The sequence below is a fragment of the Artemia sp. Qi Xiang Cuo genome, chromosome 5, assembly GCF_049724085.1.
Source record: "Artemia sp. Qi Xiang Cuo chromosome 5, ASM4972408v1, whole genome shotgun sequence".
NCBI lineage: Eukaryota > Metazoa > Arthropoda > Branchiopoda > Anostraca > Artemiidae > Artemia > Artemia sp. Qi Xiang Cuo.
This window is the reverse complement of record NC_142798.1, coordinates 80442096-80465650: the sequence shown is the minus strand read 5'-3', so window position 1 is coordinate 80465650 and position 23555 is coordinate 80442096. Positions and strand designations below refer to the sequence as shown.

The following is a 23555-nucleotide window of genomic DNA, read 5'->3' as shown; positions in this document are numbered from 1 at the left end:
TTGCAAAGCAAAAGAATATCCAGTACACTCAAATGACCTACACAATTTAAGTCTAGGAGAGTTTTAGATGCCCATTTAATTTCAGACACTCCCATAGCCTTTGCCGTGTATCTTGGGACGAAGTCCGTCAAAATGATCCGTATAAACGAGAGAGAGACATGGCCCTTCTTCACTCCTGATTCAACACCAAACCAGTTACTAACCTCACTTCTAAACTTAATCGCAGCAATATAAATCTTATGTATAGCACTAATCACTTTTATGTATTTACCTGGTATACCCCACAAGGATAGGACCTTCACACAAGCTCTTCTATCGGCTAAAGCAAATGTCTATTCATAATCTATAAAAGTAGTTAATCTTATTTAGCGGATAATCTTGGCATGCCGAAACACGCTTAAGTTGTCAAACAGGGAAGACTTTGAAATACATTTTATCGATTTTACAGTTATGTTTGCATCCAGAGTTCTCATTGTCTTGGACCAAATCAGATGTAGAAACAACCCCCCCCCCCGTACTTGCCACTACGTAGTTTTACTACGTAGTTATAGATCTACAAAGTTATAGATCGCTAGTTTTAATTTGAGCCCTGTATGAAAAGTCAGGAAAGCCAGATTCAAAAAGATTGTAAAAGGAAACTACAAGATTTTCATTGGATCCTAAAAACTAAGAATTACCTTGATGGATTAAATAAAGATAAAAATAATGTAGATAGAAGCACAGCTCTTCAGAGTCCACGAAATTGACCATTGAGAAAATATTGTTATTTCTTTATTTCGTTTTCATAATTAATTCTATTATTTCCTACTTGAAGCTAGATGGAATTACTTTTTTCTATCAGAGACGAATTCCCATTTCCCAATCATTGTGCAAAACACAAAATCAATTATTAACCAATAGTATCAATAATAGTCAAAATCAATAATATTGAATTATTTACTAAATGAAGTGAGTGTATTTATGTATGCTTTATTTCTAAATACATTAAATAAAAAAAAACAAGTTATTTCAACTAAAAGTAAGGAGCAACATTAAAATTTAAAACGAGCAGAGATTATTCCTGATACTTTATTAAATATCAGGTTATTTCAACCAAGTTATTTCAAATAAGAGTAAGAGGCAACATTAAAATATAAAACGAACAGAAATTATTCCTGATACAAGGGGGGGGGGGCTACCCCTTCCCAAATCCCCTGCTCTTTACACTAAAGTCTTAAATAGCGAGGGACTGAGGAGGGCTAGATTGAATATGAAAATCAAGCTTAAAACGAAAACAAATATTTTGCTATTAAAGTATAAATGAAACTTAAAACGAACAGAAATTAAATAAACAATCAATGCGAACAAACGTACAATATATATTAATGAAAATGAATAAATAAATCATAAAACGAGAGAAACTTAAATTGAATATGCAAATCAAGTTTGAATCGAATAAAAATAACTACAAACAAGAGTTTGGGTATCGCCTCACTGCAGAAGCCGAAAATATACTGCGTCATTGGTGCTTTACTGAAAACAATTCTTTGAAATGATTTCACTTTTGTAACTTTAATGACGCAGTAGGTAACTTTAATAACTTTTCTTTGAAAAACTTATTTTTCGGAATTTTTTTTTAATTAATTTTCGTTCGATTTTGATTGCAAAAAGTTTCAAGTTTTTATGGCATGGGGGGGTGCTTACTGTCCAATTATTCTTGGCTTTAATAAATGGATCTAGAACTTTCAGTTTATACCAAATGAGACTTTATTCAAAGTCAATAAAATTACCTCTTTGATAAAAACTTTATATAAGAGCAATAGACAGCTTGCATAACTTGTGGACAGCGATTGACAACAATGAATGGATTGAAAAAAATAGCTCCAATAAGGGGGTTTAGACATTTCACTTGCTGACACAAAGGGATCACGACTGTTTGGAATTGACCTTAATAGGATTTTGTGTGCCAAAGCAATTTTGCATCTATCACAGAGTATGTATTTTAACCTTATAATTGGATAAATATAATATATTTCCTATGCGTCCTTCCCGTATAAAAACCCTTGCAATAAGTTATAAGACCCCCTTAATGAGTTATGCCCAATGGCCAAACTTAAAACGCCTACCCCCGGGCCCTGGTTGGCTTTGTCGACACCGAAGTTTTTTGTTATCAGAACTTTGAACTATTTTAACAAAATATCTATCTCAAAATTTTTATCTGATGCATTTAGGGCGTGGAGGAGGGAGAGGGGCTAGTTGCCCTTCAATCTCTTTTGACTCTTAAAAAGTGAACAAGAACTTTCCATTTTCAATGAAATGAGCCCTCTCTAAAGTTTATACGAGCATCCCTTCCATAAGAAATAATATGAAGGATTCGGAGAATTCTTAAATTACCACCCTTGCCCTGAGGGCTTTGGGGGAGTTGCAATCCTCAAAGACCTAATTTCCAGAAGTTAAAACAACGTTTAAAAAAATGGCTGTCTTAAAATTTTGAATGGATATGTTTGGGGAAAAGGTGGGCGTAAGAAGGGGGTTAGTGGTCCTAAAATTACCTTCGAATATTACAAGGGCCGTAGCCCTCGGAATTTCCAATCGAATGAGCCTTTTTTGAAGTTTTTACGACACCGTATTCTATAAAAACCTTATATGTCCCCAGGGTATAACTTAAACCCTTGCCTTGAGGTTTGTGGGGTAGTTTCCTCCTCAAAAACATATTTTCTATACGAAAATCAACGACGCTGAACAAAATAGCTATCTCAAAATTTTGTTTGGATGTGTTTGGGGGAATGAGGGGCGAAGGGGGGGGGGCTAGTTGCCCTCCAATCACTTTCGACTATTAAAAAAGGCACTATCCCTTTGAATTTCCAATCTAATGAGCCCTTTTTTTGAAGTTTCTACGACAACGCCTTCTATAAAAAGAGTCAGTCTTCAGTATGCTCTTGACCGAGTAAGACCTCGTTCGTGGGTGTCGTGGCTATATCAGATGCCAGTGGCGATTTGTGAATTTTTGCTACTGCAAGTGAATCAGTTTTGACTGGTTGTGCCTAACGGTAAAGTCATTGCTGTTTTGCCGATGTTCCTGTAATTTGGATAGCTGTTTCTGTAGCTGTGAGGGGTGTTAGCCGTGCCCTATTAACGGTGGCTGAGCGAATTGCACGTTCGGATTGGCGTGGATAAAAAATTCAATCCTTTCTGAGGTAAGCCAAGCCCAATTTTGGTTTTCTTTTTCTTTTTGCGTGGTAGAAATGGGACGAAAAAGGAGGCGTGATAATCCCACAAATGACATGCCAAGTTTCCTAAACTTGTCGGCTAGTTCAACTTCGTCTCAAAATGTGACATTATCGAGTCTTGGTGAAAAAATTAACACGTTAATAAGTCTTGTCAAGGGCAATGGTGATAAACTGGACTCACTTGAAAATAAAATTAAGTCGCTTGGTGATCGTGTTAAGCAACTAGAGGTTTCAAATTCAGACTTTCAGAAAAGAAACGTGGAAAGCGACCAGCGTATATCATCGATTGAAAATCAGAAGGATTTGCTTAATGAACAGTACAAAATAATGACAGATGAAATTAGTAACCAAAGGTCCGCTATTAACCAGACAGTATGCCGGCTTGCAAAGATGGAGTTTGAAAAACTTCAGAGCAACATTATTGTGTGGAATGTACCAACTGATAATCAACAAAATGCTATGGAAATTTGCACGAGTATCATTACAGAAGGACTTGAGCTATCCCCGGTACCACGCCTCAAAGTGCTTCAGGTTAATAAACTAAAAAAGTTTATTAAAGTTGAGGTTGCTGATAAAGATGAGAAAATGAGAATTCTGAAGTGCGCTAAAAAGCTAAGGGGCAAGACAATTGCTGGGTTTCACGATATTTACATTAGTGATGACGCTCCTCCTGAAATCAGAAAGATGAGAAATGACCTCCTGCGTAAGAAAATTAAGCTCCGTGAAATCGGTATTGAAGCCTGGGTATCGAAAAGCTTTCCACCAATGCTGAATTTTAACCGACTTAATGGTTCACTGGCGAAATACTCACATGAAGATTCTATTCCTGAATTAGATCAGTTTGCCCGCAGTAATTTGCGCAATAATGATAGTTCAGAGCGTATGCGAGGAGAAAGAAGTGGCGGACGGTTTGACGCACCTGGTGAAGTGATGGCTGATTAGTGATAACTATTGATTGTTATTGCTATTAATTTAATTTTTTTTCTCTTTTTTTTAGTCTATTTTCTTCTAATTTTATTTTTTACGTATTTTTTTTTTTTTTTTTTTTTTTTCTTTATTTGCATTATTAATTATATTATTATTTTTGATTTTTTTTTTTTTTCTTTTTTCTTCTCCAGTTAAATATTATTTTCGTTGTTTTCCTAATAACGAAAGTGAATTGCGCAGTAAATTGTTGCAATAAAGATAGTCCAGAGCGTATGCGAGGAGAAAGAAGTGGCGGACGGTTTGACGCACCTGGTGATGTGATGGCTGATTAGTGATAGCTATTGATTGTTATTGCTCTTAATTGAATTTATTTTCTCTTTTTTTAGTCTATTTTATTTTCTTTTTACTTTATTTTTTCCGTATTTTTTTTTTCTTTATTTGCATTATTAATTTATATTATTATTTATGATTTTTTTTTCCAGTTAAATATTATTTTCGTTATTTTCCTATAAAGATTTTTTTTTCTTTTGTATTTTTGTTGGTTTTTTTTTTTTTTTTTTTTTTTTACATTTTATTTTTTTTTTTTTTTTTTTTTCGTGTGTTATGAAATGTGTGTTAATAAATGTGATGATTTGAAATAGCTACGATACCCACTAGTATTAGGGATTGTAATGGGCGAAACTGCGAATGCAGAAACCCAATACGTGTTTTTGTTTTTGTTTCTTTGTTGTATGTGTTTTGGTGAAAATTACCAATGCCCGTTAACTGCGACCGGAATTTGGTTCGATAATATAGTTCTATTTTGGAAAAGAATATTGACATTATTTATGAATGACCAGATGGTTGGGAGTAAATTGGAATTTGTTTTTTTTTTATGTGTTGTCTTTTGTAACCGAATGCCGTGGACATTTTATATGCTTTATTGGTTCCCTCTTTCGCACGCAAGGTTTCTTGTAAGAATTGGTTAGAATGAATGAATCACCTCCAGGTACACCTGATTTTAAGGAGTTGGAAAGTAAAAAAGTAAGTTTTGAAAGATATAATGAAATTTTGAGTGAGAATGTTGATCCTGGTGGATGCTGTCGGCTGGCATGTGAGGATTCAAGGTATGTGTTTTTGAGTGATGTCCCTTCGGAGAGCCGGGGGGATGAGAAGCAGATCAGTATTTTCCATATAAATTGCCAAGGGTTGAATTCTAGCTTTGATTTTATTAATGATATATCTAGTCTCTCTGTATTTCAGGTAATAGGCCTTACGGAAACCTGGCTTAACAAGCATAATTCTGAATTGCTGCGGATTCCTGGATACTCTTTATTCACCAAAAATCGGGAGCTTCGTCAACATGGGGGATTGGCAGCGTATGTTCGCTCGGATATTAAGGTAACGGTAAAAAGTGATATGTCGGTTTATAAAGAAATGGTATTTGAGTCGTGTGTGTTAAAGTTTTAGATTTATAAAATACAATGTTTTTTTATTTTTTCTTAACCCCCTACATCGAGTGCGTTTGATGAATTTGTGGACCTCCTTGAGCAGCAGCTAGAGAAGATTCCAGTGGAGACCCCGTGTTTTTTGATGGGTGATTTAAACGTTGACCTAATTGATCCTGGTCAAAAGACTAATCTTCTATTAGATATGATGATTTCTTATGACCTGATTCCGTCAATTAATGTAAGTACTCGAGTAACTGCGTCAACTGCGAAGTGCCTTGATAATATTTTTACAAATGTACCGTTTTCTAATCCGTGTGTCCTGGTTAGTGATACCTCGGACCACTTTGGTGTTTTTGGCTCATATTCAACATCGACGCAGACTTCTCCTTCGGTAAATGGCAGGTTTAATAAGATTACACAAGTACTGGATCCTAGTGCCCTCCGTGATTGTAAAAACAAAATAATGGATGTTAATTGGGATGAAGAGCTAGCTCTACCTGATCATGCTGATGCGAAGTTTGTGAAATTCTATAATAAACTGCATAATCTGCTGATTAGTTGCACTGAAGAGGTACGGAAAAGAGCTCGCAGAGAAATGCCTAAGAAGCCGTGGGTGACAAAAGGATTGCTCAGATCAATAAATCGAAGGGATTTGCTGTTTAAAAAGAAAATGTTACAACCTAGTGATGTTAATGAAAGGATATACAAAAACTACAGAAATGCATTAAATAGACTTTTGCGAAAAGCAAAGGAAGCTCATTATAAGAAAAAGTTTGGTGATGCAGCTGGAAACCCCAATAAAACATGGCGGATAATTAAACAGCTCATAAATCCTCCCCACACAGTCGCCCCGGATCAGATTATTGGTCGAGTAGGTGCAGAATTATGTGACCCGTCTGATATAGCCCAAGAATTTGTTGACCACTTCGCTACAGTTGGACATAATGTGGCTGAGGGAGTAAGAATAGTGGATGGCGACCGCCCTTTCCAACATTACCTTGGAAATAGCGAAACAGAATTTTCAGTTTACCTGAAACCGGTGACCGAGAGTGAAGTAAAAGAAATAATTTTCGACATGAAAAATAGTGCAGCTGGTAGTGACATTTTGTCTCTACGGATAATTAAATATCTGTGGCCAGCTATATCGCATGTATTAGTTAACCTAATAAATCTTTGTTTTAAACAGGGAGTATTTCCATCTTGTTTCAAGTTGGCACGAATTACACCGGTTCATAAGGGGGTGATCACAGTGAGGTAAGTAACTATCGCCCGATTTCCGTTTTACCGGTCATGTCAAGACTTGTGGAAAAGTGCTTTTCCCGGAGGTTGTACCATTATTTAGAGTGCCATTCAATACTAACATCCACCCAGTTTGGATTCAGAAATGGACGCACGACCGAACAAGCTGTGGCTTATCTCTGTGGTGTTGTGAACACTGCCCTGGACCTTGGTTTTAAAGTGTCTACCATCTTTTTGGACATTATAAAAGCTTTCGACACTGTAGACCATGGTATATTGCTTGAAAAATGTGAATTTTATGGGATTAGAGGGCCTGCTCTTGATTTCCTACGTAGTTTTTTGTCTAATAGGCAGCAGTATGTGCGAATAAATGGATCTACTTCTTCCGTTGTAGATATGAAATGTGGTGTGCCACAAGGGTCCGTTCTTGGCCCCTTGCTATTTTTGATATTTGTAAATGATCTTGTACTGTCCCTGAAGGATGCGAAAACTAAAATGAGCGACATGTTTCACAGTGACAGTGACGTTACAGTACCTCTATTTGCCGATGATACTTCATTGATTTGCATTGCAAAAACAGAACGCCTTTTAGTTGAATTAATGACACAGTGTTTAGATCAAGTGTCTAGCTGGCTAAGAGTTAATAAAATAAAAGTGAACCCATCAAAGAGCAGTTTTGTAATATTTTCGCGTACATCTAATTACTACCCATGGATCCAAGAAGTGAGTTACCTGGAAGGTAAAGTTAAGCGTGATCAGTGTGTTAGATATTTGGGTATTATGCTAGATGAAACACTATCTTTTAGGAAACATGTTGAAAAGGTGTCAGGAATCCTGTGCCGTAATCTGGGAATACTGCGTAAATTGAAACATGTATTACCCCTTCTGTTCTTCGCACTTTGTATTTTTCTATTATACATCCACATATATTGTATTGCTCATCTATTTGGCTGAGTACGTTTCCATCAATTACTAATCGAGTTCGAGTGATCCAAAATAATGGAATCCGTGTGTTGACTGGTAAATCAAATCTTGTATCCGTTAGAGCTACCTATATTGATGTAAAAGTATTACCTGCTGCAGGCCTTAGAGATTTTTATAGCCTTCAATTTATGTTCAAATATAATAATGAATTATTACCGTCTTGCTTTTCAGGAATGCTAAAAGCTAGATCTTCGATTCATGATCATGAAACTCGCCAAAGGGAAAATTTACATGCCCCGCTCGTGGTGTCTGCCAGGTCGACATTCTCGCCTATTTATAGGGGATTAAAGTTGTGGAATGGGGTTAATAAAGAGTTAAGAGAAATAGGGGATCTGAAGGAATTTAAAAATAAAATAAAAGGAATTTTATATGAGAAATATGATTTTTAAATTTTTTTTTTTTTTTTTTTTTTTTTTTTAATGTTTGTTTTTTTTTTATGTACCTGGAGGACAAGTATGGTAATTTTGTGATTGGTGGTAGGAACTGCGTGCGAAGGGGAATGATTTTTTCTTTTATTTTATTTTTTTTTAGGCCTAGGTTGTATATTTCTGTTGTGAATATGAAATTTTGACATATGCCTACCCTTAGGACAACCTGACCCCAGGTTCTTGGGTCGGTAGTGAGTAAAATGTATTGTCCTTGTGTGTGTTAATAAATTACTATTACTATTAAAGTCTTAAATAGCGAGGGACTGAGGAGGGCACAACCCTTCCCACACATATTTGTAATAATTTCTGTCCGTTGAAATAATTATGTGAAAATAATTATGTTGAATTTTTTTTATGACCGTATTTCAAATCACACCAGGAAATTCCCCCCCCCCCCGGTAAAATTCCCTCCAGGAACTTTACTTCTCTTGAAAATTTCTCCCTGTGAACCCCCCCCCCACTGATAAATTTCTGTATATTTCACAATAACAAATACTATATGTAAACAATGGGCAAATTACATAACTTAACTGGAGTATGGCGAGCCACTAGCAATCTCTTGGGGTCCCTGCAGCCCCCACGCACGTTGTCCGAACAAGTTCTAATAATTTGGGAAACTTCCAGCATTTTTCGGCGATCTACCCCAGGTAGATAAAAAGAAAGAAATAGCTAGTTCCTACGACCTCCCCTCTTTCTCCTTGTTAATGCCCAGTCTTTAAGCAATAAAGTGACGGAACTTTCGACAAGACTAAATGACAATAGAATTGATATTTGCTGCATAAAAGAGACGTGGTCTGCCAATGAGTTTAACACCCAGATAAGTAACTATAATTTTCTCATCAAGAGTAGGCGAAACAAGGAAGGTGCTGTCGTCACACGTGGAGGAGGAGTAGGTATGTATATTCGAAACGATATACCGCATCAGATATATGAAGGGTCTCAGACTACCGACTATGAGCTGTTATGGGTAATACTGAGACTAAAAGTTCTTCCCCGTAAGTTTTCCTCGATCGTAGTTGGAGTACTCTATTTTCCGCCGCGGTCGAGTTACAGGCGGGAGATCCTACCCCACCTACAAGCATGTTTAGATGAGATTAAATTGAGACACCCAAACAGTTCTGTGGTTCTTGTGGGTGACTTCAACGACCTACTACCAAGCTGGATTGAACGATCGCTAAGCTTGAAGCAAGTTATTCGTGAAAAGACAACTCAAAAGTCTGTCATTGATCTCATCTTCACAGATATTTCCGATTTCTATAGTGATCCAGTGACGTTGCCGAGTCTTGGTAAAAGTACACACTTCCGTGTGCACTGGTGTCCCAGGGAGAAAAAGAGAATAGGAACCAAGCGAATTTTTTCAAGCCGGCCTCTGACTGAGTCTGGAAAAGAGCTATTCGCTAAATGGGCTATTTCGAAAAACTGGAAAAGTTTGTACGAAAACTGCAATGTCAACTACATGTATAAAATATTTTCCACTGAATTACGGATAGCTTATGATGTGTATTTTCCAGGGAAGACAGTCACAGTAAACTCAGCTGGCAAGCCCTGGGTTAACTCGCGCCTGAAAAGGCTGATACGCAAACGCAACAGGTTCCATAAAAAGGAGAAGATAGGTGAAGCTTCCAAGCAGAGAAATCAAGTGGTCTATGAATGTAGATTGGCTGAGAGTCATACGGTTCAAAAATGAACGAGCTCATGACCACAAATCCAGCCGGTTACTATAAAGGAATACGGCTTCTCACTGGCTCTGTAAGGCAAAGTGTAAGCGTATACGACGAATCTGGGAATAAGCTCGACGCAAACGCTATTAATAAGCATTTTGCTACTATTTGCAGAAGCAATCCACCAATTCCCAGTGTTCCCCCCTTGGCTGTAACCCTGGAGACATTCCAGAAACCCTGTACAAAGAAAACACAGCCTTTCTAGCTGAACCTTTTTCTGACTGCCTTTTTAAACCAATGTATTTTGAGCGGTACCTTTCCGGATAATTTAAAAAAAAATCAGTTGTAACGCCAATACCTAAAGTTTCGAATCCAAAAGGGGTGAGTGACCTACGACCTATATATTTGACCCCTATTGTATCTAAAGTTTTCAAACATTTTCTAAAGAAATGGTTACTAGAAGATTTCTGTGATAAAATATATCCCTGTCAGTATGGGTTTATTAAAGAATCTAGCACAGTACATTATCTCATCAAAATTGTGGAAGAAGCCCAGGAGCATCTAGAAAATAAAGATGCATTTGTAGAAATATTGCAAGCAGATTTAGAAAAGGCTTTCGACAAAATCAAGCCCTCCGGATATTCTTGAGTCAATGACAGATTTTAGACCTTTTTAATTCGTATAGTTTATAGTTTTTTTTTACACGGACGGCAACAGTGTGTTAGTGCTGATGGGGTACAATCAGATTTTCATGAGGTTTTCTGTGGAATACCCCAAGGTACCAAAACGGGACCTGTTTTATTTTTAATACTGTGTAACAAAATTGCGACTTGGCATGAAAACAGAGGGAAGTTTGCAGATGATTTATCATTGCTGATACTTCATAAGCTAGGATCCATGATTAGTACGGATGACATAATTCACCGTTTGGAGGCTGACTGTGAAGAAAAACGGCTTTCAATTAATAGGAAAAGGTCAGCACTTATAAGAATCTCGTTAAAAAAAAAGTTCCTAGTCAAAGTGATATAAATGTGCCAATTGTAAATAATATGACAATTTTAGGTTTGACTTTTAACTCAAAAATGTCATGGATGGATCATATAAATAAGAAGGCAAATATAGCGTTGCGTAATCTAGTCACAATTTGGCGATTCGGTTTTAGTCGTTTTTCACTGTTGATTTTTTATAAACTGAACATTCGGAGTATTTTAGAGTATGCTTGTCCTGTGTGGCATCCGGGGCTACGTAAAGAGCAAAGAAATTACCTTGAGAATGTGCAGGAACGAGCTACCCGTGTGATATTAGTTCCGGAATTCACGAATTATGATGATAGCCTTAAAATCCTAGGCCTAGATGGACGTGATGCCAGGCGACACCAGCTTACAATGGCCTTTGGACAGAAGCTTTTGGAGTCAAGCAGGTATTGAGATTTGTTCCTTGAACCGGCACGAACAGAGTGTAATGCAAAGCACCAGAATAAACTCGAGCCTTGTAAGCCCGTGGCTACCAACCGATACAGATTGTCTTGTCGACAGTATTTTGTGTCTCATTTTAATAAGTAAGTGACGAGGAAGACTGATTATTTAAATTATATTGCGTCTCATTTAATTCTTGTTATTTGAGATAATAAATTCGTATCGTATTGTAGAGCCCTTTCCCCAGGAGCTGTGAGGGTTATGTCACCCCCAGAGACATAGTTATTGGGCCTTTCAACTATGTTGAACGAAACGGTTATCTCAGAATTTTAATCAGATGCATTTAGGGATAAAAGGACGTGGAGGTGGGGCTAGTTGCCCACCAGTCTTTTTGGTCGCTTAAATAGGGCATATCCCTCTGAAAAAAAGAAAAGCTGCTCCTTACTTTCAGTTTATTACAACGAACTAATTGATTTGTGGGATTTTGATTTTGTTTTTGAAAAGAAATCTGCAGTTAAAGCATACTCAATTTACAAGAATTTTATTTCTATTATATAAATTTCTTTTAATCTGTACAACTGCTTTTTTTACTTGAAGAAATTTACATTACTCGTGGGCAAAAATTCACTGCAAAGTAACAGAACCACGTTTGCACGCATAATAACTGGATACAATCTGTTTATTCTGGTTGGGAAACACACAGAAAAAACGTTAGAGGAAATATTTTAAATTAAGCACACGAGAAAATTGATACAAGGGAAAACTTACATCAACTTAATTTTATCTAGTGGACCTTCAATAACTCCTTTTACGGTTCCCTCATTTGTGTTGGTACACCATCCTTTCAAACCAAGTCGTTCTGCTTCTTGTTTAGTATACTAGAAATAATGGAAACAATTAACAGCTAAAAATAATGGAAAAAACAACTAAAAATAATGAAAAACAACTAAATGTTTTTTGTTAAACAACAATGTTTTTTGTTAAACTAAATGTTTTTGTTAAACAACAAAAACAACTAAAAATAATGGAAACAATTATAAAACGCCAAGTGTCATCATTTCACAATAACTTTCGTGTGTCAAGTTTAATAGGGGGTTTAATTTCCCTAAATATTTAGGGGGCTCAATAAGGAAGTCTTCATCGATGCGTGGAGGTACTCATTGAAGCAGATTTAAATTTTATTTCACTGCAATTTCTATTTGATTTTTTTGTGTTGTAAATATAAAAGAAAATATTTGTAACATATTTCGTTTTCAGTAAAGCGCGAATGATGCAACAAGCTTTAGACTTTTACATTTAGGGAAGGGGGAAAAGGACAGTAGCGAAAATCCTGTTGTGTATTATTCTGTAGTGATTTTTGTTGGTTTTAAGTTTGACTTGAACATTCAATTTAACTCTTACTCGTTTTAAGATTTATTTACTCATCTATATTAGTACATGCTGTTTTCTATGATCGCTTTTTTTAATTTCGGTTCGTTTTGGGTTTCATTTATTCTTTAACAGTAATGTTTGATCGCTTTTAGTTTGAATGATTTTAGGAATTTACTTCTACAGGTCTGAAGTTTAATATGGCTCGTTACTTTTCTTAGAAAAACTTTTTTTCGGAGTTTCTTTTTTAATTAATTTCTGTTCGTTTTCGATTACCAAAGATTTGGATTGGGTTTATATATAGTGGATATTTCTCCGGTTTTTTTATGCCTCTGGCGTAAAAATTAAATTCTACTTCTTATTTAACAGTTCTAATTAGTGGTTTTTAATTTATTTCAACAACCCCTCGAAATTCCCAGAAAATTTCAACTAAATTGTTGAACTATGATTAGTCGCTCCTGGGATATTTCAGACACGCCTTTCTGACAACCGAGATTCACATAGCATATTTTGATGGAATATTCTGATTCTTAGTTGCTCCTAAAATATTGCAGATATACTCTGTTGATAACCTGGATGCACATAGTTTCTTTTGATTTAGTATAAAATCCTCTCAGCATTTCCTGAATGTCCAAGCACTGTTCAACATGCCCTGAAAGTTTCAACTTAATGCCCTCAGCCGTTCCTGATATACTGCTGATGCGTCTTTTTGACAACCAGCATGCACATAGTGTGTTTTAATTTTGTTTAACATTCTCTAAAAGAAGTCAAAAGTAAATATAGAAAAGTAAACTCACAGCCTTTGCCTAATCCAAAGATCAAATAACTGTGCCTCCAGGGTTGACAAACCCTGCCCAACCCCCCAAAAACAACACAATAAGCCAATAAGGTCGTACCCCCCCCCCAAACGTATTATATGAACTTTGGACTATTTTGAACCAAATTACTATCTCAAAATTTTGATCGGGTGCATTGGGGGGGAAAAGGCATGTGGGGGGGGGGCTAGTTGCCCTCCAATCACTTTTGATTCTTGGAAAGGGCACTAGAGCTTCCGATTTCCAATTTTAGAGATCCAGAATCAAACAGACCCTCTTTTCTTCATAAAAACAATCTTTTATGTCCGCAATAGGAAACTTGCATAAGTTACAGCCCTTGTCCTGGGGATTGTGGGGGGGGGGGTTATCAACCCCTGAGTTATAGTTATTGGACTTGAAATACCTGAAACTTTTGATAGAATGCAATTGGGGAAGAAATGCGTGAGAAGAGGAATGGTTACCCTCCGATCACTTCAACTCTTCAAAAAGGCACTAGAAATTTCGATTCCCAATCGAATGAGCCCCCACCAAAGTTTATACAACTACCCCTTCCATAAAAACCTTATATGTTAACAATGATTAACTAGCATAATTTGCAGCCCTTGCTCCGGGGGGCTGTGGGGGGCTTCAACTCCAGAGGCATAGTTATTTTGGATTATTTTGAACAAAATAGCTATCTCAAAATTTTGATCGGATCCATTTGGGAGAAAAGGTAAGGGGGAGGGGCTAGCTGCCCTCCGATCCCTATTGACTCTTAAAAAAAGAAACTAAAACTTCCAATTTCCAATCGTATGAGCCCCCTTTGAAGTTTATACAACCACCTTTTCCATTTGCAGTGCCTCCGGAAAAAAAAATACTAACAAATAATAAAACATTGAAACCTTATGGTTCTTTACTATAGGCAACGCTATAGCGTTGCCCCTGATAAATCTATTTGAAAGCAGGAATATTACAAAATACATAGCGAATAAGTTATATAACTCTTTAATAAACTATGATTAACAATAAAATGGACTCATTACCACTTAATAGATAAGATTAGACAAACAAAAACAAAAGATCAAAATGCCAAAACACAGCAAACAGAGAGCTGATTTTGAAGCAAAGGCCTATCATAAAACAACTGTATCATATGCAAAAAGACAAAAATATCACAAATGACTTGAAAAACAAAAAAAGGACAGGAATAAACAACTTAAGAGCAGGAGAGGGTCAAGGGAGGCTAACCTTGTATAACAAATCCACAATAGGCCCTACTATAATACCAAACAAAACTGTGAAATAAGATTATCCCACCATCAAAGGCAAATAATATATTTTAGTAATTTTTTCTTTATCATAAATTTTCTTCTCAGATTTTTATCATTCATTATTTAATTTAGCAACAATTATAAAAAAAATCTCAATTATAAAAAGCTTTCTTGTACCTAAGGCATGCCTAGAGGCTAGATTTTCAATAACATTTCAAATCTGTTTCACATCAAACAAACTTGAAGTATCATTCTTATTGATGCCCTTTTCTGAAGGAGATAACAAAAAACTAGTACCATTTGATTCCCCTATCAACACCCTTTTCAAATATAATGGTTGCTACCACAACAATTGCCCCACCCCCTTTGGGGGCAGATATAGCCATTTATTCATTGCGTTTCATTGCTTGAATCATTGCATCTTTTTGTTAATGGACAATTTATTCTTTGCCCAGCTAAAGGATTATGTGATTGTGAAATGATGAAAATAGTTCTATAGATGCATTACCTAAAAATCATGTAAAACGAGAATGCAAAGGGAAGGAAACGTGAAAGTCTGGTTAATAGATACTTTCAGTATATTATAAAGTAAAAAATTTATTATCATACTGTTTTCTTGTAGTTTTGTATGTAGCTTAAGACTATATTTAGCCCCATTATTTAGGGGGAGGGCAGTTGTCATAGTAGCGACCCTTATATTTGGAAAGAGTTTTAAATGGGAAATTAGACAGTACTAATCGTTTGTTGTTGTAGTGTTTTCTCCAAAGGAGGGCATAAACAAGAGTGACATGTCGCATAATTTACAATGTGACATAATTGACAGAGGGATATAATTTAAGTTTATTTGCTGTTAAATAGATTTGAAATCTTATTGAAAATCTAGCCTTTAGGCAAGCCTTGGGTTAAGATCAAACAATTATCAATGAGATAGAAAAAAAATACGAAATAGGTTTTTTCAGAAAGGATTGGTCAATCCAACTAAGCTCAGATGTAAATTCACCCTTTCTCTTTTACTTTAAGGGCATTATTCTTGAGCTGAACACAAAGCCAACCTAGCTTTAACGACCAAAAAGGCAGGTTATTTAAAAATTGACTACACTTCCATTGTCATTACCAATTTTATCAACAAGCTAGCATTAATAATGTTTTCAGTCATAATTTTCGAAAGTTTCCAAAAACAACTATTCAAAAAAGTCAAAATTGGAAGTTTTATTAAAGCCATGTGTGTAATAATTTGAATTTAGTGACGAAACCCCTAGCCAAAAAAAACATTTTGTACTAGCAGCTCAATTTGTTTTCCAAGTCAAGCAGACTCGTGTGTTATTACTAATGGCCGTCTGGCAGTTTTCTATTAGTCACAAATACTAAAAATAAACAATGAACAGCTACACTGGCCTTGCTTTCCCGCCCGCAAATAACGCCAAATAATTTTAACAAGCCAGTTTTATAAACCAACTTCATTTTCTTTTGGTTTTTCGCGACTGGCTGGCTAAGACATGACTTGTTGAACATAAAGGTCAGAGATAAATTAACATGAAATTTAAGCCTTGTTTTCATCATTCTAATTAAAGCTGTTTGTAACTACTTTAACTTTTGTACTTCCGCAAACTAACAAAAAATTCTAACATTTGTAAGTGAAATCCTCTAATAGCTTCTAACGTTGTTAGAGAAAACTGTAGATTTTGAGTACAAACCTCAAAGACTGAGGAACAAAAATGGAATTTGGAGATTTCTTCATTTTAGAAAAAACTGTGGATGACTTTTGTGTTTTATAGTTTTGTGTTGCATTTCTATAATTGTATTGGAATTTGAAATATTGTTTCTAACTTGTTTTTCTTCTTTCCGTGCAGAGAGGTATATGAGCCACAATGAAGGTAGTTTCACCTCTTACAGCTGCTGTGTAGAACAGTTATTGCTGTTAATAGAAACTATCCAAGGTCTAGATTATCTTCTTCATGATACTAGTAATTTCTTTGAAGATGGTTGATTCAGCTTAAGGGCAGAAATGGTAATTAAAAACAGCCAAAAAAACTTCCTTTCGCACCCAATCAGACAGACATTCAAATAAAACATGCAGAATGATTCTTTCAGTTTGAAAATAGTTTATGCAGAGGGGAAGAATGTAGCCCCCAACTTAAAAAAAAAAACATAATTAAGGGCAACATATCCAGCTTCAAACCGCAAATAAACAAAATTTCTTGAATAAAATTACAACAGTATTGCTATATGTCAGTGGGTTATCTGATGCATTATTACTAGTAAGTTTGCTGCTTCATTTTCATGTCCAACAGAAAAGAAAAATTACTTTAATAATCAATATCATTTCAGTTTATTGGTTGTTCGGTTTGAAATCAAGCACTATTCCCCTGCCTTGCTTGTGATTTTGGTGATTTTTGAAGTGGAGATTTGATTTTGTTTTTAATATATATATTTCTTTCATTTTGTGTTATTCCCCCCCCCCTGTTCATTCCAGGTCATGGAGCCTTATGGGGGACACTATATTGAAGTGTTTTTTATGTAAATTAATTATTGAATAATAAAGAAATTCAAAAACAGTGTGTTGCCAACTGTAACCTTAAATCTTAAAAAATATTTCTTATATTGTAGAGAGCTATTTTACTCAAAAACCATGACATGTGTTTAAAATTGAGGGTAAAATTTATCAAGATTGATCAAAATTGATCAAAATTTATCAAAATTGAGGGTAAAACTGTTATCAAGATTATCTTTAGTTGACATTTCTACTTCCACAAGCTAAGGCTCCATTTACGATAAGATTTTCACCGTTCACGAAATTGTTCCACTAATTTGTCGAATTGATATGCTTCTTCAAACTGTTTTCAACATTATCTTTAGTTGACAATTCTGCTTCCACAAGCTAAGACTTCATTTACGATAAGATTTTCACCATTCACTAAATTACTCCTTTGATATGCTTCTTCAAACTGTTAGTAACATTTCCTTTAGTTGAAAATTCTGTTTCCACAAGCTGAGGCCTCATTTACAATAAGATTTTCACCATTCACGAAATTGCTCCTCTAATTTATCCAAATGATATGCTTATTCCAACTGTTATCAACATTATCTTTAGTCGACAATTCTGCTTCCACAAGCTAAGGCCTCATTTACGATAAGATTTTAACCATTCACGAAATTGCTCCTCTAATCTATCCAATTGATATGCTTCTTCAAACTGCTATCAACATTATCTTTAGTTGACAATTCTGCTTCCACAAGCTAAGGCTTTATTTACGATAAGGTTTTCACCATTCACGAAATTGCTCCTCTAATTCATCCAATTGATATGCTTCTTCAAACTGTTATCACCATTATCTTTAGTTGACAATTCTGCTTCTTCAAACTGTTAGTAACATTTCCTTTAGTTGACAATTCTGTTTCCACAAGCTAAGGCTTTATTTACGATAAGGTTTTCACCATTCACGAAATTGCTCCTCTAATTTATCCAATTGATATGCTTCTTCGAACTGTTATCAACATTATCTTTAGTTGACAATTCTGCTTCTTCAAATTGTTAGTAACATTTCCTTATAGTTGACAATTCTGTTTCCACAAGCTAAGGCCTTATTTACGATAAGATTTTCACCATTCACGAAATTGCTCCTCTAATTTATCCAATTAATATGCTTCTTCAAGCTGTTATCAACATTATCTTTAGTTGACAATTCTGCTTCTACAAGCTAAACCACTATTTACAATAAGATTTTCCCCATTCACAAAATTGTTCCTTTAATTTATTATCCAATCGATATGCTTCTTCAAACTGTTAGTAAGATTTTCTTCAAACTGTTAGTAAAATTTTCTTTAGGTGACAATTCTGTTTCCACAAGCTAAAGCCCCGTTCACAATGAGATTTAAAAAACACCATACCAATTTATGATAAAATTTAATAAATTTGAGAAGCAACTTAGAGGAAGCATCGAAGTTTAACTTATTTGATTTTTTGGGAATATAGCTAAGGCAGGTCAATCATGAGAAAAAAGAACAATATAGAATTTAATAGTAATAAAATAATTGTCATAGTAAGTGACATTCCTCAAGTATTTGTAAACTTATTTAGAAGAGCATTACCATACTAAAAATGCATCTTTTCAGTCATTTGTTATTAGACACAAACTTGCAAAAAATACATTTTTAAGGACGTTTGATACCATAAATTTTATTTTGCGAGTTTCAACATCAGCTGACAGTCTCAAAGACAAAGGGCCCATTAGCAAATTTTCCCATCATTACAGGGAGCTTCCAAAGCAAGGTAAAAACTGATAAGGAATCTTAGATATGTCAACAGTTCGAAAGGGTGATAGGAGGCCAGTTTAAAACAAAGGAAACCTATAATCTCTTACCAATTATTAGCAAAACGCTGTCTAATCAATGCGCATACAGCATAATTAATTTGCATCCTGTGTGTGCACATATTTCAATCAGTTAGCACAACAGGAAACTTCCACAGCTGTCAAAGTGTTCAATGAGACTTATTTTGAGCTGATTTTTAATGTTTTCCAAGCAGGTATAATAGAATGTTTCCAGGAGCTGCCCTTTCCTGAACTTAAATATATATCTGCTCCATTCAATCAAAAAAACTAAATTTACGCTTTCTTAGAAGTTTAATTAAAACTAAATGTCTTGGTCTCTGGCAAAAAAACGCAAGAAACTGAATGTTTTCTCTAGTTTTTCCGGGAAAGTAGGTGTTGTCTTTTAATTTTCTGGAGTTTATTTGGATCTCTTATCAAAGCTATACAAGTTATGCAAATACTATTTTTTCCAAGTTTTGCCATCAATTTGCATTTGGTCTCCTCTCTTTGGATGGATTGCCCAAGAGTAACAAATCAGTTCTGAATAGTTTGGCCATACAAACTAAAAAAAACTTGTAATGAATGAGATAGGGTGAACCTTTAAAAGTATATCAAAAACCCTAAATTCAACAAATTTGTGATATAAGTCAATTAAATTACGAGCTAAGGATCATCTTGATCTTCAACATTTACAAAATTATAAGACAAAGGTATTACAAACAAATATTTACACAAACATTGTTAAATCATTCAGATATTCAGTTAAAAAGGTATTAATCAAGGAATAGGAATAAGTCTAAACATTAAGCAATTAAATTAAAAGCAGAGCTTACCTTACGAAAAAACACTCCTGAAAAAAATAATAGCTATAAAATAAGAAATGAATAAAAATCGCATTTCAATACAATAACAAAAAAATTTTTTTTAAACAAGGGTAGAAAAAGTACAGATAAAAAAGTATCAGAGAATACAAGAGAGAGATAAAGAAAGATTGCCTAAAAATTGACAAGTTTGATATAGAATTCCCATTATATCCTGAGGATCTTACCAAGATCTGAAATAACAGCGTCTGAGTCTACACTGAACTTTGAATTCATTTTTAAAGTCAATGGAGACAGATTATTGTAGGATTATATAACTTTGACAAATAGGGGAGTAGGTGGAAAATACAACATTTTTGTTTATGTGTATAGGAGCCTGAAACCTCCTATAAAGGGTTATTGAACATACTCAATTTGATATAATTTCAGGAAGATATCCCCCCCCCCTTTTTTTTGGGGTGCGTTTCTAAGATTTTCTAAAACAAAATAAAAAAAGTATCACAGTAAAATATGATTGGTAATTGGCAAACTTAAATAAATTTTATATACGCCCTCCCCCTCCCTTCCTTGGTTGGACAAGAGTATTATGGGTCTCTGGCTAAAATATGCACATTTTTGAATTTAAAAGCAATTTAGCTTCTTTTTTTAATGTAGACCTAATCATAACTATAACTTAAGACTAGAGTTATATTCTCTAGAATTCCTAAGTTTATATCATTAATGCTTTTCAAACTAGTCTTAGTGACAAATTTGATTAACAATATGCTGAAATTGCTTTTATTATGATCAATAGCATCATAGATTAATATTATCAATAATAATATTATCAATATTATCAATAGCAATTCATACCCCCTCTCCTCCCTTAAAATTGAATCTCGTCCAGCCCATGCCCTCTTTAACGAAACAGTGAAAAGGTAGATAAACACTGAAAAACATAGAAATAAACATGAGTTTAATTAAAAATGCTAAAACGTGTCCAATTGATTTTGAAAATATTGTTGTTTATCTCTGACAATAATAAAATGTATTCTCTCACAAAAGTTATATTGATCTACTGATACTGATTAAACACAATTTATTTTTGAATTATTGATCAACAATTAGCTTGCCATAAAAGACCTTATTTCAGCTCTGGAACTACTGTACAAATAGGAAATACCTATCTTTTTAAGTCTAATTTGGGGTATGAACCTTTTGACACTAGATCTATTATTAGCCTAATTATGACAGGAATCAGTTCTGATTATGCATAATAGGTCAAATATAAACAATACAAATCAAATTCAAAATATATGTAATCAGCCAATCATATAGCCTACAAAAAGTCAGGGAAAATTATCCTTTGAATAAACTTCTTTACCACTTTATATTTGAATATATGCATTTTAAAATGTGAAAAAGAAATAAGGGTGTTTTTCTAAACCAAAGTTAATCAAGATTTTAAACTACAAAAACTACTAATTTTGAGCAATAGTAAGATAAAATAATATTTATTTTCCAAAGGCTATCACAAGCTCTAATAGAGCCGAATTCGTTTCACATGTCAAAAAGATGTAGACAAAGCAAAACAAAGAAACAAATAATACAACAAGAAAAGAAACACTAATCAAGCATAAAAATGTTCGATAAGAATTTAACAAATGGCTAGAATAGAAACAGAAAAATAGAAGAAAAAGGGGCGGGGGATAAAAGAAAATCACAGTCAAGAAGAAAAACATTGCCAAAATCGTGTTCAAGGTCAAATACATAAATAAAAAACACTTAAAATCAAGCCAAATTAGTTGTCAAAAGAAATATTTACATTTTAACAAAAAAGAAATTTAACATAAATAAGTATCAAAAAAGGGAAAATAAAAGCGACAAAGATAAAGAGAAAAAAATTACGCATGATTATTGTGAACATACACAACAACTAAAATAAGGGACGGATGAGTTAATTTTGGTAGAGAGCATAGTTCAGGGATTATTTAGGTATGCCAAAATAACGGGGATAAAACTTTTCCGGAACCTCTCAGTAACGGTATGGATAGGTGAACATGTTGGAATTGCCAAGGAAGCTAAGCGGGGGAGACAAGGTCTAATGGGGTCATGTAAATCAGGAAAGATGTCCTAGTCTCCAGAGTACCATGCATTTAGTCAAGGGACACAGTTTTTAAGGAGAAACTATCTGCCTGATTAAATGTTTGACTTGGGAGTTGTTTATCCAGGTGAATGAAACTTCCCAAGCACTTTCGAAAGTGTTTTAAATTTCAAACAAGTTATATTAGTTAAAAAGTAAAGGCAGCCAGTGTTTTCCAAAGTAGTTTTGCTTCAAGGAAGACATTTATACTTTTTCCTTTATGTGACATACATACAATCTGGTTGAACCTAAATTGTCATTGATGTGAACTTATGTCAATAAAACTTGTAAGCTGTTTTTGCCAGAGATATATTACTCAAAACCAAGAAACAATAAAATAATAGCAAGACAGTAATCACCAATGAAATTTAGTGCCAACAGTAATCTTAGCAACATGTAGGGTCCTTTATATTTTTCAAAGTATGCATAGTTGTAACAGAATTACTAATTATTAGTATGAATTAATTCATAGACAATTAATTCAATCAATTGTCATTGAATCATAGATTTGTGCAAATAGTGACCTTATCTCAATAGAACTTGTAGGCTGTTTTTGCCTGAAATATGTTACTCAAACCAATAAACAATGCAACAATAGCAAGACAGTAATCACCAATGAAGTTAAGTGCTAACAGTAATCTTAGCAGCATGTAGGGTCCTTTATACTTTTCAAAGTATGCGAAGTTGTAACAGAATTGCTAATTAGCCTATTACTATGAATTATTTCATCAACAATTAGTTCAATCAATTATCATTGATTCACTGATTTGCGAACTATAGACGTGATGCATAAGATAGCCAATAAATCCAAAATTACCAACACAACTAACATTTTATACAAAATATTTAATTACACCAACATAAGCAGCTAGACCCCGGCGCCGCACGGATGAGGGAAGACCGGTGGCGGCGGGGCCAAAAACAGCGTGCCGCGCCGCAAGTAACATGTCGGTGGCGCGCCGCCGGCGCGATCAATGTTCACCGCAAACATTAATGTTTCCATCAGTCTTTCTCAAATCACAGCTTAAATTTACAACAGATTCGAGCCTATTCATGAGCTCAAAACTTAACAAGCCGTTGGCTGGAAACTAGTCTTCTTCGTTATTCTTCAAGAGAAGCAGAAATTTGGTAGAAACGAAATGACTGTGGCGTTTCAGAACCCTTGCATAATACGAGTAGTTGAAGTATCAATTAGCTATGTATTCGTAACATAAATAATTATCAAAATTAGTAGGTTTTTTTCATCGAGCATAACTGCACACAAAACTTTAAATACCATATCACAAAATTTGTCAGTTATTTGGTTAAAAACTTTGAATATAAGTTTGAACTTAGAAGCTTAATCTTTTCATAACATCTTTTGCCTATATCTTTTTTTTCTCCTTTAAAACAGTTGAGATGGGCGACTTTGATATTGATTTTTTTTTTTTTTTGCTCTTTTGGATTCCTAAAAACCTTCTTGTATTAAAAACTGGTTTTTAATAACATTTTTAAAAAAAAATTCATTTTAAAGTTTTTTTGGCTTCTTTATAGAATATGTCATGTATGCTAAGGCTGAACTGCTGCTTTTTTATTG

The 23555-nt window shown here is 34.6% G+C and overlaps 1 protein-coding gene across 1 annotated transcript in view; it reads right to left on the bottom strand.

Moving 5' to 3' along the window:
* LOC148952599 (acylphosphatase-1-like) overlaps positions 1-23555 on the bottom strand; it is a 45355-nt gene that overhangs the window by 10303 nt on the left and 11497 nt on the right. Inside the window, exons 2-3 of the mRNA XM_089089975.1 lie at positions 19870-19886; positions 12062-12171 (exon numbers count right to left, since the gene is read on the bottom strand). Of these exons, the coding sequence (XP_088946101.1) occupies positions 12062-12171; positions 19870-19886 (127 nt within the window). The remainder of the gene's footprint in view (positions 1-12061; positions 12172-19869; positions 19887-23555) is intronic.